General features: G+C 45.1%; 1 protein-coding gene and 1 long non-coding RNA gene across 2 annotated transcripts in view; one reads left to right on the top strand and one right to left on the bottom strand.

Moving 5' to 3' along the window:
- Positions 1 to 16195, top strand: part of CNMD (chondromodulin) — a 130441-nt gene that overhangs the window by 96424 nt on the left and 17822 nt on the right. Inside the window, exon 6 of the mRNA XM_075334379.1 lies at positions 5569 to 5759. Coding sequence (XP_075190494.1) covers positions 5569 to 5759 — 191 coding nt within the window. The remainder of the gene's footprint in view (positions 1 to 5568; positions 5760 to 16195) is intronic.
- The window catches only part of LOC142290430 (uncharacterized), a 74551-nt gene that overhangs the window by 33597 nt on the left and 24759 nt on the right, over positions 1 to 16195 (bottom strand). The window lies entirely within an intron of this gene.

Genomic DNA, 16195 nt, shown 5'->3' on the forward strand with positions numbered 1-16195 from the left:
CAACTCTCCACTCCTGCTGTTTTCTTTATATACCTTAAATAGTGTTCACCAATGTTTACCCTGTGCTATGTCTATTTATTTCCTCACTATGAGTATGTTTTGATATACCTTTTAATGCTGTATTGGAATAAAAATATTTATTCTATACTAGCTGTACTACCCGGCTTCGCCCGGGGTAATAACTGCTGTTAACAAAATAGAATGTATTAACAAAAATGTATTCTGCACACAAAAACCACAAAACAAATAGATATAAATGTAATTATGTCTGTCTCCCCCTCTGTATATATCTCTCTTTCTCTGTCTATCTCTTTGTCTGTCGGTCTCTTTCCCTGTCTGTCTCTGACTGTCTCTTTCTCCATCTGTCTCAATCTCTTTCCCTGTCTGTCTATCTATCTCTGTCACTTTCCCTGTCTGTCTCTTTCCCTCTCTTTCCCTGTCTGTCTCTTTCCCTCTCTTTCCCTGTCTGTCTCTTTCCAACTCTTTCCCTGTCTGTCTCCTTGTCTGTCTCTTTACCTGTCTTTGTCTGTCTCTTACCCTGTCTGTCTCTTTCCCTCTCTTTCCCTGTCTGTCTGTTTCCCTGTGTCTGTCTCTGTCTCTTTGTCCATGTCTGTCTCTTTACTTGTCTGTGTCTGTCTCTTAACCTGTATATGTCTGTTTCTTACCGTGTCTGTGTCTGTCTCTTTCCCTGGCTGCATTGTGACACGCTAACATTCCATTTAAGGGCGTGGCTGCCCATTCTTCTGAAGTTCTGGCTGCATTGTGGCTCCCAGCTCCATTCGCTTTAATGGAGGCAGGTTTTTTGGTGAATAACTGTAAAGCGCAGGGTTACAATTTCCTCTCAAAACATAGCCTATGACACTCTCGGGGTCCAGAAGTGTGAGTGTGCAAAATTTTGTGGCTGTAGCTGCGACGGTGCAGATGCTAATCCCGGACATACACACACACATACACACATTCAGCTTTATATATTAGATGATCCTTCCTTCTGGTGATTTCTTCTCTGCTTGTTGTCTTAGGCTATTTTTTTATTGCATTTGCGTGTTTTTTTCACATGCTTTTTGTACATTTTTTAGTCATGGCATCCACGAGGGTTCAGGCGCTGTACCCCTGCAGTCGCCGCCGGGTCACCGGCTAATCTTACAGCTCTTTGCTCGGAGCGATGGCCAGCCGCTCTCAGCAGTTTAACTCCATGAATGCTGCAATCAGTGCAATCACAGCATTCAGGAGGCAGGGAGAGGAATCACTTACCTCTCTCTGGCAATCGGGTCCTTGTAATGTGATCACAGGGACCCGATCGCTGCCATGGTAACCCTGGGTCTCCTCACAGACCAGGGTACCTACGTCACTGAAGTTCCTTGCAGCAAAGTCCCGTGGTTTAGACTGCGAGGCCTAGATGCAGGGAACCCTGGTGACATCACAAGGTGAACTGAGTTCATGCCGACGGATCTGCAGGAAACCCCGGTGATCCATTGGCATGAGCTTGATTCACTTTGTGATGTCACCAGACTTCCCTGTAGCAAGTCCCACAGTAAAGACCTCGAGATGAGGCACATAAAAACACATGAAAAAGCAATGCGTGCATTACACATGCGTTTTTTCCTGCGTTTTTCACTGACTCCATTGAAGTCAATTGGTGAAAAAAGCAGGAAAAACATAGAAACAATTGACATGCTGCTTCTTTTTCAGCAACAAAAACTGCAAGGAAAAAAGAAGCAACATGTGAACAGCAAGTCACGGTTCTCATGGACTATTTTTCCTTACTTTTATTCATTAAAAGAAGCAAGGAAAAATCATGAGAAAAGCAATGTATGCACAAGGCCTTATAGTTATTATTATATGATTAACGTATGTGTGATAGTAATTATCAGCTGTGTATACATTACAATTATTATTGATCTTCCATATTCCACTCTCTTAGAAATATGGATGGGATTTAAGTGCTTCTTTTTTTTCTGCTGCGTAAACTGACCTGCATTGTGTTTTTTGACATTCGCAATGTCAGTTTCTTTTGTGGTAAGTATGCATTTTATTTGCAGATTTTCTCCATAGATTTGAATAAGATATGGAAAATTGGTAGGTAAAAAAACATATATAAATTTCTGGTGCATTTCAGAAACGCACTAAAAATGCATATATTGCGCACATCACTTTCGCAATAAAGTTTCATCAAACCTAAAAAAAGAAAGTATTGAAAAAAGCAGCTTTATATAAAAGATGACACACCAAAAAGAGACAAAAACTGCAGCTGAAAAAAAGGTGAAAATGCATGAAAAAATACACAATGAAAAAGCATGAGTAACCTTATTGGTGCAGAAATTGGAAGAAAATCTGCAACATCAAAAACGCAGCAAATACTCATTGTGGGTATCTTAGCCGAAGGGTATGCTCACACGTGCGTGAAAAACGGATGAGTGCAATGCGAGAAAATCAGAAGATTTTCTCGCATTGCACTCTGACCAATGCTAGTCAATCAGGGAGAGAATTTGGTCAGCTTTTCTCGCATACAGAATCTGGATGCGAGAAAAGCGACAACATGCTACGATTTTCTGCTACAGCCGTATCACTCGCACCCATTTAAGTGAATGGGTGTGAGAGAAACATCGGACTGCACTCGATGTTATCCCAGTGCAGTGCAATGTACGCACAGGCTGACAATGGAGGAGATGGGGGGATTAACCCCTCCCTCTCCTCCGCAACGCTTCACAGCTGTGACCCGATTGCAAGATTGGGTCACAGTCGCATGACACTCGGCTCACGCTCGCAGAAGAGCCTGAGCCGGGGATCATTAGCATATCGCATCCGATGCTCTCGCATCACATGCCATTTGCTAGTGTGACACCAGCCTAAGGCCCGTTTCACACGTCAGTGAAAAACAGTGACGTTTTTCACTGGCGTGTAAAACACGCACATGTCCCTGCGTGTGCCGTGAATCATGGCACACGTGGGTTGTCTAAGTGCAATCCGGGCTCTGTTCTCCGTGGCCCGTGATTGCACTTAGTAATCAACTCACCTGCGCCCGCTCCCGCTGTCCATGGTGCTGAATCCTCCCGCGGTGCAGCATCCGGCCGGCGCTGACCCCTGCAGCAGCTGCTTCCGGGTCGGCTGTGTCGCGCATAATGAATATGCGCGACAATAATGAGCCGGCTTAGAAGCAGCAGGGAGGACGGGCTGCAGAGAGCGCGGCTGAAGCCGGGTGAGTTAAAATGTTTATTATTTTAAATGCACGTTTTTTTCTGGCACGTGTTTCACGGATCACACCACTGTGTGGTCCGTGGGACATCAGTGATGCCAGAAAAAAATGGACATGTCTCCGTGCAGCAATCACGCACACGCGGGTACGCTGCACGGAGACACGTGCAGTGAAAAATCACTGATGTGTGAGCAGACCCATTCATTATAATGGGTCTGCGTATGTCAGTGATTCTGGTACGTTTAAAAAAAAAGCACAAACGTCCCAGAATCACTGACGTGTGAAAGGGGCCTTACATGTAGGCTCAAAATGGCAAAGCCTTCCTCAAGCTTGATAGATAGCTAGACAGAGACATAGACAGAGAGACAGATCTGGGAATAAGGAAGATCTGTAATCAGTAAATATGTTTGCGCTAGTTGCTTTAAAATATGACTTTTATCTGTGAAATTAAAGCAAAAACACCAAAGGATGCATTTTATTTCCACAAATGTTTTCCATCTATCCCACCTCATTATAGCGTCTCCTGGGAAGAAGAGCTTTGCTGCAAAGACCTGCAGTGTCAGTTGCTAATCCTAGAAACAAGACTGTGACTATTCTATCAGCTGCTGTGCGGATTAGCATTCTAGAAGTTAACCTTTGATGTTTACTTCACCAGAAGTGCTATAATTTATAATTAACTGTGATTCCAAATTGTAATAGTGAATGTGTCATACACAGCAGACCCAGCTAGGCTGCTAAGCTGTTCCCGACCTGATTAGTGATTTGGGATAATAATGACACCACTGTCCTTTCAGTCACCTAGTGAGAATTTATTACATCAGTCAAAACCCAATGTCATAATCTATTTCATTTTCTAGATACACTGAACAAAATTATAAATGCAACACTTTTGTTTGTGCTCTTATTTTTCATGAGCTGAACTCAAAGATCTAAGGCTTTTTCTATGTAGACAAAAGCCCTTTTCTCTCAAATATTGATCACAAATTAGTATAAATCTGTGTTAGTGAGCATTTCTCCTTTGCCGAGATAATGAATATACCTCGCAGGTGTAGCATACCAAGATGCTGATTAGGCAGTATAATCATTGCACAGGTGTGCCTCAGGCTGGCAACAATAAAGTCCACTCTAAAATGTGTACTACAGTATTGGAGGGGGGAGGAGGTCAGAAAACCAAATTAGTATCCGGATTGACCACCACTTGCCTCACGCAGAGGAACACATCTCCTTTGTATAGAGTTGATCAGGTTGTTGATTGTGGTCTGTGCAATGTTGGTCCACTCCTCTTCAATGGCTGTGTGAAGTTGCTGGATATTGGCAAGAACTTGAACATGCTGTCGTATACGCTGATCCAACACATCCCAAACATGCTCAATGCGTGACGTGTCCGGTGAGTATGGTGGCCATGAAAGAACTGGGATGATTACAGCTTCCAGGAATTCTGTACAGATCCTTGCAACATGGGGCCATGTATTATTATGCTGCAACATGAGGTTCTTGGTTATGGATGAATTGCATAAACAATGAGCTCAGGATCTCATCACAGTATCCCTGTGAATTCAAAATGGCATCAATAAAATGTACCTGCCCATACCATAACCCCACCGCTACCATGAGCCACTCGATTCAAAATGCTGAAATCAGCAGACTGTTCACCCACACAACATCATACATGCAGTTTGCCATCTTCCCATTACAGTAAAAACCGGGATTCATCGATAAATAGAAAACCTCTCAACGTGCCAGACACCATTGAAAGCATTTGCCTACTCGAGTCAGTTACGACAACGAAATGCAGTCAGGTGGAGACCCCAATGAGGATGACAAGCATGTAGATGAGCTTCCCTAAGAGGGTTTCTGACAGTTTTTGCAGAGATTTGTTGGTTATGCAAACCGATTGTTGCAGGGGCTGTCCAGTTTACATGCCCCCTAAAAACTAGCGACATCTGAAGCATTGTGCTGTGTGAAAAAACTGCACATTTTAGAGTGGCCTTTTATTGTGGCCAGCCTAAGGCTCACCTGTGCAATAATCATGCTGTGTAAACAGAATCTTGATATTCCACACCTGTGAAGTGGATGGATTATCTCAACGAAGGAGAAATGCTCACTAACACAGATTGAGACAAATGTGAGAGGAAAAGGCCTTTTATGTACATATAAAAAGTCTTACATCTTTGAGTTCAGCTCATGAAAAATGGGAGCAAAAACAAAAGTGTTGTGTTTATATTTTGTTCAGTGTGTATAGCTCAGTTATAAGACAATTTGGCTCCAATCCAATGGGATTTATGCAGTATTTAGCTCAAAACGTATAGAAGACTTATGTAGACCTATGCATTGTTAAATGCTATTAAACAAATTTTATATTTTCCTGTGTCTAGAAAATCCACGAGGTAAAAGGGATGTTAGAAGGAAAGTCAGGCAATCCCAGAACCTAAATCTAGACCAGTTTGAGGCTGCAGCAGAAGAGGTCAATACCAGGCGCCAAGGAAACCGTCGTGCCCAGCAAGTCAATCAAACTCGACCATCTTCTGAGAGAGTGCAAGATTTCAACCCGGAGAACCCATACCATGTAAGCGATCCATTACCTGGCTACCTGTATAATGTGATCATATAGTGTCTATCATCCTTCCATATATTTCTACTTGTTGTATCTTTGTTTTTTGGGACATGAAATACAAGAAAATCACAAAACATAAGAATATATTACTGAATCTTGGATTACAACTCATAATAACATCTGATCTTTCCTTAAAGGGGTTGTGTCAGAGATTTAAAAGAATGTCTCAGTAGGAATATGGTAAAATAATAAATAACTCAATACTCCTCTGTTCAATCCCCCCAACACTCCGATGATCCCCACCATCCTTTGTTTACTTTCCTTTAGCAATTAATCACACACATCCATGTGACCACTGCAGCCAATCAGTGTCCTCAGCATTCATGTGTTGTACATGTTAGGCCTCATTCAGATGTCCATGTGGCATGTACATGTGGTATCCATTTTTTTTACAGACACAACACGTACACATTATACAAGGTGCTGCTGATAAGTCTTTGGCTTTATGATCTTTTTTGTTTCTATGGTAACGAATGTTACATCCCATGAAAGTCTTATGTATCTAATATATGTTTTCAAAATTTTGTGTTTGCTGCTTATGGCAACAGTGTTCTACGCCCGCGGGAAAACAAAATGTTGGAGTCTAATGCGATATTCATAGCAACTGAGAGCGGAAGAGTGATAAAATTCTTGTTTCTGCAAGGAAAGTCCGCAAAGGATATTCATGGTGATATGTCGCAGACATTGGGGGATCAATGCCCTTCATATTCCACAGTTAAGAACTGGGTTAGCAAATTTAAAATGGGCCACTTCAGCACCAATGAATAGGAACGTCCTGGACGACTGAGAGTGGTTGTTGTTCCGGAGATTGTCGATGCTGTGCACAACCTCATACTGGAGGATTTCAGCTAAAGCAATAGCAGACATCATGGGGATTTCCCGTGAATGTGTTTGTGTCACTATCAATGAACATTTGGACATGAGGAAGCTATCTGCAAAGTGGGTCTCCAAATGTTTGATAACAGATCAGAGAAGCATGCAAGTGAAAACTTGCTGGTCCATTTGTCAGAGTTTCCGGACTGATAAGAACTTCCTTGATTGATTAGTCACTATGGCTGAGACCTGGATTTATTTGTCTGACCCTGAAAACAAGCAGCAGTCAAAAGAGTGGAGGCTCAGTGGTTCTCTTCATCCAAAGAAGTTCAGGGTGCAAAAATCAGCCACTAAAGTGAAGGCGTCTGTGTTCTAGGACAAGGAGGACATGCTGCTAGTTGACTACCTTCAAAAGGGTTCCACCATCAATGCATGGTATTACATTGAACTTTTGGACCAATTGAAGGCAGCTCTGAAGGCCAAAAGGCACGGCAAGCTGTTCAAAGGAGTCTTGTTCATGCAAGACAACGCATCGACTTACTGCACAATCGACCACGGCAAAACTGGCAGAGCTGGGCTTCCAGCTGGTTGACCACCCATATTATTCACCAGATCTAGCTCCCTCCGACTATTATCTGCTTCCAAATCTAAAGAAATACCTCAAGGGTACTAAATTTCACACCATTTCTGATGCAATGGCTGCTACGGATGCCTAGTTTGAGGCACAACCGAAATCCTTCTTTTTGCTAGGCTTACAGAACTTGGAATACCGATGTAAGAGGTGTGTTGACATCAGTGGAGAGTATGTGGAATAAATGTAAAGTTTTGTAACCTATCGTGATATTCATATGTCCATGTTTTTATATGGACCATTTGCCCCAGTGAACCACATGGACACATGTCCATTTTTTACTGGCATCATGGATGACGAGGGCTAATACAAGTCTTTGGGTCCAGGAAAAACACGTACAGCACATGGAGGGCAGCTGTGTACGGTCCGTGTGCTGTACGTGTTTAACACTGCAACATACAGGAGAAACTATGTGATTTATTTACTTAGTGATCCATCTGTACAAAAAAAATAATAAATAACATTGATAGTAAAAACAGACACACGGATGTGAAACTGATGCAAAACAATGATCACACCGGCACCATTTGTACACGTGTTTAAAGACGGACAAGTGAATGGGTTCTTGGCATACCACTGACTCGCTTGAAATAGTTTTGACCTTCCATCAACAATCTCTAACATATGTTTTACAGAATTAAATTTCATATGGAGGCACATATTCGTGCGCATTTTTTTTTGCATGTTAATTTTTTCCTCCTGTTCTACCAAGAGCCATACTTTTTTTTTTAGTTCCCATTGACATAGCTGCATAAGGCTAAGCTCACACATCAGTTTTTTTCCTTCAGGCAGAATCCGGCGTTTTTGCCGGATCCGTTGCGGGACACAATTTGTGAAAAAAAAACAGATGCACCTGATCTGTTTTTTTGCCAGATCCCGCATACCGTATCCGGCAAAAAGCGGATCAGGTGCATCCGTTTTTTCATTCGGCGCATCTGGTTTTCTGTCCGGTTTTTGCCTGATCTGTTTTTTGGTGATTTTGTTTTTAAACCTTAAACCTATACATGTTTGGTGTCTACAAACTCACACTGACGTGAGGCATCACACCCACACATCAGTTTTACCATATAAGGAACACAGTGAATAAAATAACTCAAAAACTATAGTGCTAGCACACTTTTTTTGCAATTTTTCTGCATTTGGAATTTTTTTTGCAGTTTTCATGTACACTATATATTAAAACTATGGTTTCATTTAAGTACAGCTCGTTCCGCAAAAAATGAGCTCTCACATGACCATATTGACTGAAAAATAAAAAAGTTACGTCTCTCAGAAGAAGAATGGCGAAAAAAAAAAGGAAACCGAAAAATTGGCCGGTCGTGAAGGGGTTAAATCCCTCAATCCCCCCTTTTATTACATATATAACACATATGTAAGGTTTAAAAAAAACCTTAATTTAAAAAAAAAAAAAAAAAAAAAAAAAGATTTTCCCCATTTGTATACACCATGTTTTTTTAAACAAAGACCCCCAAAGTACCATAGGTGCTTTCCTTTGAGAAAATGACACACCAAATACAAAGATTTTGGAACAAGTTTAATATTTCTATTTTTAATCTCTTCTTTTTCTGAAATGGAGGAGCTATATAGCTTTATATAGCTGTGTTGTGTCAGTTTGAGCATGCTCAGTTTAAAAAACCGGACCCGTCCATGTAATCCGGTTTTTGCCCCATCCCGCTGGATCCGGCGTCCATAGACAGCCATTATACATTACATCGCATCGCGCCGGATCCGGCGGGATGCGATTTTTTTCATGACACAAAAAACGTCAAGGTCTGCGTTTTTTGTAGCCGCCGCATCCGGTTTTTCAGAAAAGCACCGGATTATGCCGCACAGCAAAAACCTAATGTGTGAACATACCCTAAGGGCTTGGCTTTTTTCAGGATGAGTTGTAGTTTTGAATGTCACCATCCATTTTTCTACAAAATGCACTTTAAAATGGGATAAAAAAAAAAATCAAGTGCAATAGTCTGCAGGCTTGTTGTATACTGTGAAGGAAATAATTATTTGATCCCTTGCCGATTTTGTAAGTTTGCCCACTGACAAAGACATGAACAGTCTATAATTTTAAAGGTAGGTTAATTTTATCAGTGAGTGATAAAATATCACAAAATCCAGAACATCACATTGTCTAAATTATATAAATGTATTTGCAGTTTATAAAGAGAAATAAGTATTTGATCCCTCTGGCAAACAAGACTTAATACTTGGTGATAAAACCCTTGTAGGCAAGCACAGCAGTAAGACATTTTTTGTAGTTGATGATGAGGTTTGTGCATGTCAGGAGGAATTTTGGTCCACTCCTCTTTGCAGATCATCTCTAAATTATTAAGATTTTGAGGCTGTCGCATGGAAACTCGGAGCTTCAGCTCCCTCCATATGTTTTCTGTGGGATTAAGGTCTGGAGACTGGCTAGGCCACTCCATGACCTTAATGTGCTTATTTTTGAGCCACTCCTTTGTTGCCTTGGCTGTATGTTTTGGGTCATTGTCATGCTGGAAGACCCAGCCACGACCCATTTTTTATGTCCTGGCAGAGGGAAGGAGGTTGTTACTCAGGATTTTAGGGTACATGGCTCCATCCATAGTCCCATTGATGCAGTGAAGTAGTCCTGTGCCCTTAGCAGAAAAACACCCCCATAAAAAAATTATGTTTCCACAACCATGCTTGACAGTGGGGACACTGTTCCTTGGGTCAGAGGCAGCATTTCTTTTTCCAACATGGCGAGCTGAGTTAAGGTCAAAGAGATCAATTTTTGCCTCATCTTACCACAGCACCTTCTTCCAATCACTCTCAAAATCATCCATGTGTTCATTGGCAAACTTCAGATGAGCCTGCACATGTGCCTTCTTGAGCAGTGGGATTTTGCGGGCACTGCATTATGGCGTAATGTGTTACCAATGTTTTTTTTTCGTGACAGTGGTCCGAGCTGCCTTGAGATCATTAACAAGTTCCCCCCGTGTAGTCTTAGGCTGATCTTTCACCTTCCTCATGATTCTGGATACCCTATGAGGTGAGATTTTGCATAGAGCCCAGGATCAAAGTCGATTGACACTCATTTTGTATTTCTTCCATTTTCTTACACCAACAGTTGTTTCATTCTCACACAGTTTTTTACTTATGGTTTTGTTACCCATTCCAGCATTGTGGAGTTCTATGATCTTGACCCTGACATCCTTAGACGGCTCTTTGGTCTTGCCCATGTTATAGAGGTTAGAGTCTGACTGATTGAGTCTGTGGACAGGAGTCTTTTATACAGGTGTCAATTTAACACAGCTGTTCTTAGTGCAGTTAACGAGTTGAATAGGAGCATCTAAGTGGTCTGTAGGAACTAGAACTCTAAGGCTATGTGCCCACGGGAGCTCGTACCTGCGGATATATCCGCAGGTACGTCCGCAGGTTTCCCGCAGCAGCTCCCCGGAATCCGCAGCTATACATAGCTGTGGGATTCCAGCTAAATATCTGCGGAAAACCTGTAGACATTCATGCGACTTATCTGCGGACGTCCCGGCCTCTATCTCCATAGTGGAGGGCCGGGAATTCCGCAGGTATTTCCGCAGAAATAATTGACATGCAGTTATATGCGGCTGCGGGACATCCGCAACATATTCCGCAGCCGCACATACCGCAGCATGGACACAGCACTCCCCATGTCCCATAGGATAACATGGGGAGTGTTTGTACTTGCTAAAACCTGCGGATTTATCTAGAAAATCCAGATAAATCCGCAGGTTTTCCGCGGCAAAATCTGCGGGTACAGAGTCCCGTGGGCACATAGCCTTAATGGTTGGTAGGGGATCAAATACTTATTTCTCTCTTCAAAATGCAAATAAATTTATATAACTTAGACAATGTGATTTCCTCGATTTTATTTTTGATATTCTCTCTGATATACTGTATATCTCTCACTGTTAAAATTAACTTACCCTAAAAAATTATAGACTGTTCATGTCTTTGTCAGTGGGCAAACTTACAAAATCAGCAAAGGTTCAAATAAATATTTCCTTCACTGTATGCTGCAATATCACATTATTGCAATATATAGTAAAAATCATGGTCTCCTATGAAGCCAAGCCTGTGCTTTACATGAGCACCAACACACCCAGGTGCCATGCTAACACATTGAGCCTCCGCAATCATGTGTTCTAGGCAGGATTGCTGCACTTAAATGCCACCGTCAGAGATTGACAGTGGTATTTAAGGGGTTAAATAGGAGCACAAGAAGCAAACTTTAGTAGCTACTATAATGGCAGATGTTGGTTGTATAACGCAGCCAGCACCCACTACATTTGGTGTGTGCTCAGATCTTAAGCCTGCTCCACATACCCTTTTCACACCTGACTTAGAACATACTGTTAACACTTTCACGACCTGAGACATACTGCTACATCATAGGTTGTGTTTTTCCATTTAATACGGCTCGCACGGGGATCCCGCAACCCCTCTTGCACATCTTGGCTGATTTGATGAGTTGACATGTGCCTCTAAGGCGGGCTTTGCACACTACGACATCGCAGGTGCGATGTCGGTGGGGTCAAATCGAAAGTGACGCACATCCGGCGTCACTTGCGATGTCGTAGTGTGTAAATCCTAGATGATACGATGAACGAGCGCAAAATCGTCGTCATCGTATCATCGCTGCAGCCTCCGACATTTCCATAATGCCGGGGGAGCGACAGGTACGATGTAGTTCCTCGTTCCTGCGGCCGCACACATCGCTGTGTGTGAAGCCGCAGGAGCGAGGAACTTCACCTTACCTGCCTTCCGGCTGCAATGAGAAAGGACGGAGGTGGGCGGGATGTTTACATCCTGCTCATCTCCGCCCCTCCACTTCAATTGGCCGACTGCCGTGTGACGTCACTGTGACGCCGCACGACCCGCCCCCTAAGGAAGGAGGCGGGACGCCGGCCAGATGGACGTCGCACGGCAGGTATGTGCGTGTAAAGCTGCCGTAGCGATAATAATCGCTACGGCAGCTTTCACTATATATCGAACGTGCGACGGGGGTGGGACTATCGCTGCAGCATCGGTAACACATTGTTACCGATGTTGCAACGTGCAAAGCCCGCCTAACAGCGGCGGGAAGATCGGAAAGTCACCTGTAGTTGTTAACTAGTTATATCCCACTGTCAGTCTCTGACAGCGGGATGTAATATGCCATTCCCCACTCCCATCAGCGACCCTGTGATGTAATTGTGAGGCGCCTATGTGTTGTCATGACAGCCAAGGGTCTGCTGATTAACCCTTTCACTGTAATGAACAAATTCCTGTTAACACTGGCTATGTGCCGTCGTTCATAGGAAGTCAGTATTTCTACTATGCAGAGCAGTGCTGATGCCCTGCTCTGTACAGCACAAGCAATCGGAAGATCACAGCTTCAAATCCCCTAAGGGGACTTGTAAAAACAATAAAAAGTGAGAAGGAAAAGTTTTTAAAAAAATGAAAAGAAGAAAAAAATTCAAATCACCCCCCTTTTGCTCCATTGAAAAGAAAACAATAAAAACCCAACAACACATTTTTGGTATCGCCACTTTCATAAATGTTTGCGCCATCAAAAGATAAAAAAGAGAATTTTGTTACTTACCGTAAATTCTTTTTCTTATAGTTCCGTATTGGGAGACCCAGACCATGGGTGTTTAGCTTCTGCCTCCGGAGGACACACAAAGTACTACACTTAAAAGTGTAGCTCCTCCCTCTGAGCTTATACACCCCCTGGTAGCCAGTCCTAGCCAGTTTAGTGCAAAAGCTGAAGGAGAATAGCCACCCACAAGTAGAACCGAGTAAGAACCGGAACAACCGGAGACTCTATCCATGACAACAGCCGGTGATAACACACGGAACAAGAAAATTGCCAACAGGCAACAGGGAGGGAGCTGGGTCTCCCAATATGGAACTATAAGAAAAAGAATTTACGGTAAGTAACAAAATTCTCTTTTTCTTTATCGTTCCTTTGGGAGACCCAGACCATGGGACGTTCCAAAGCTGTCCCTGGGTGGGAATAAACAGAAAAAACTAAGCAGTAGGCGGAGCCTAACTTCACAAGTGGGCGACAGCCGCCTGAAGGATGCGTCTGCCCAAGCTCGCATCTGCCGAAGCATGAGCATGCACTTGGTAGTGCTTCAAAAAGGTATGCAGGCTAGTCCAAGTGGCAGCCTGACAGACTTGTTGAGCCGTAGCCTGGTGCCTAAAAGCCCAAGAGGCACCGACAGCTCTGGTCGAGTGTGCTTTGATCCCCGGCGGGGGAGGCACCTGAGTACTCTGGTAGGCGTCCGAAATGGTCGATCTAATTCAACGGGCCAATGTCGGCTTAGAAGCAGAGAGACCCTTGCGCCGCCCTGTGGTTAGCACAAAAAGAGAGGTACACCGCCTAAGCGCAGCGGTGCGAGCCACATAAATCCGGAGAGCACGCACCAGATCTAGAGTATGCAGCGCTTTCTCAAAGCGATGAACAGGGGCCGGACAGAAGGAAGGCAAGGAAATATCCTGGTTAAGGTGGAAGGGAGAGACCACCTTAGGAAGAAAGTCCGGGGTCGGACGGAGTACTACCTTGTCTTGGTGAAAAACCAAAAAAGGTGACTCCGAGGAGAGCGCAGCCAAATCGGAGACTCTCCTGAGAGAAGTTATGGCAACTAGAAAGGCCACCTTTTGAGAAAGACGATACAAAGAAACCTCCCTAAGAGGCTCAAAGGGTGGTTTCTGCAACACCGTGAGGACCAAGTTAAGGTCCCAGGGATCCAAGGGCTGCCGATAAGGCGGAATGATGTGAGACGCACCTTGCATGAAGGTGCGGATTTGAGCCAGCCGGGCGATACGCCGCTGGAACAGCACTGATAGAGCTGAGACATGTCCCTTGAGAGAGTTAAGGGACAGTCCTAGCTGCAGACCGGACTGTAAAAAAAACAGAAGGGTCGGCAACGAGAATGGCCAAGGAGAATGGCCGGAAGAGCGACACCAGGACAGGAAAATTTTCCAAGTCCTGTGATAGATCTTGACGGAGGAAGACTTACGGGCCCGGGTCATAGTGGAGATGACTTCAGGAGGAATACCAGAAGCCGTCAAAATCCAGGACTCAAGAGCCACGCCGTCAATTTGAGAGCCACAGAATTCGGGCGGAAAAACGGACCTTGTGAGAGCAGGTCTGGACGGTCCGGAAGATGCCACGGCATCTCCACGGACAGTTGGAGCAGATCTGGATACCAAGCTCGCCTGGGCCAGTCCCGTGCAATGAGGATGACTCGACGGCCCTCCATTCTGATCTTGCGCAGGACTCTGGGCAAGAGAGCTAGAGGGGGAAACACGTAGGACAGACGAAACTGGGACCAGTCTTGAACCAGAGCGTCCGCGGCGAAGGCCTGAGGATCGTGGGAGCGAGCCACGTAAACCGGAACCTTGTTGTTGTGACGGGATGCTATTAGGTCCACGTCCGGAGTGCCCCATTTGCGGCAGATTGACTGAAACACTGCCGGGTGCAGGGACCACTCACCATCGTCCACGGATTGACGGCTGAGATAATCTGCCTCCCAGTTTTCTACACCAGGGATGTGGACTGCGGATATGGTGGACTTGGAGTCCTCCGCCCATTGAAGGATGCATTGGACCTCCAACATTGCCAGGCGGCTGCATGTCCCGCCTTGGTGATTGATGTAGGCAACCGCTGTCGCGTTGTCTGACTGGACTCGAATGTGCCTGCCCGCCAACAGGTGGTGAAAGGCTAGGAGAGCTAGAAGCACAGCTCTGGTTTCCAGCACATTGATTGAAAGGGCTGACTCGGACGGAGTCCAAGTGCCCTGAGCTCTGTGGTGGAGATGTACCGCTCCCCAGCCGGATAGGCTGGCATCCGTGGTGAGAATCACCCAGGATGGAGCCAGGAAGGAGCGCCCTTGGGACAGGGAGAGGGGTCGAAGCCACCACTGAAGAGAGCTCCTGGTCCGTGGCGACAGAGCCAGTAACCTCTGTAAGGAGGAAGGCCGCTTGTCCCAACAGCGGAGGATGTCCAGCTGCAGAGGACGCAGATGGAACTGGGCAAAGGGAACCACCTCCATGGAAGCCACCATTTGTCCCAGCACCTGCATCAGGCGCCTGAGGGAATAACGGCGGGGCCTCAGGAGAGAGCGCACCGCTAGCCGGAGAGACTGCTGTTTGATTAAGGGCAACTTCACAAGTGCCGGCAAAGTCTCGAACTGCATCCCTAGGTACGTGAGACTCTGGGTCGGAGTCAGAGTGGATTTGTGAAGATTGACAATCCACCGGAATTGGGCTAAGGTGGCGAGAGTGAGCGAAACACTCCGCTGACAGTCTGCGCTGGATGGACCCTTGACCAGAAGGTCGTCCAGGTAAGGGAGCACTGCCAACCCGTGGAGGTGCAGGACCGCAATCACTGCCGCCATGACCTTGGTGAATACCCGAGGGGCCGTGGCTAACCCGAAGGGGAGAGCCACGAATTGGAAATGATCCTCTCCTATCGCAAAACGTAACCAACGCTGATGTGACACTGCGATTGGCACATGTAGATAGGCATCTCTGATGTCGATGGACGCCAGGAACTCCCTTTGGGTCATAGAGGCAATGACTGATCGCAGGGACTCCATGCGAAAATGCCGCACCCGAACATGCTTGTTGAGAAGCTTGAGATCCAGGATGGGCCGGAAGGTACCGTCCTTTTTTGGAACTAGGAAGAGATTTGAGTAAAAACCTCTGAACCGTTCCTGAGCGGGAACTGGGACAATCACTCCGTTTGCCTGCAAGGACGCCACGGCCTGCGAGAAGGCGGCGGCCTTGGAGCAGGGGGGAGTTGAGAGAAAAAATCTGTTTGGAGGGCTGGAAGAGAATTCTATCCTGTAGCCGTGAGATATGATGTCTCTCACCCACTGATCGGAGACTTGCTTTAACCAAGCGTCGCCAAAGTGGGAGAGCCTGCCACCGACTAAGGACGTGGTTGGAGCGGGCC

The sequence above is a fragment of the Anomaloglossus baeobatrachus genome, chromosome 2, assembly GCF_048569485.1.
Source record: "Anomaloglossus baeobatrachus isolate aAnoBae1 chromosome 2, aAnoBae1.hap1, whole genome shotgun sequence".
NCBI classification, from domain to species: Eukaryota; Metazoa; Chordata; class Amphibia; order Anura; family Aromobatidae; genus Anomaloglossus; species Anomaloglossus baeobatrachus.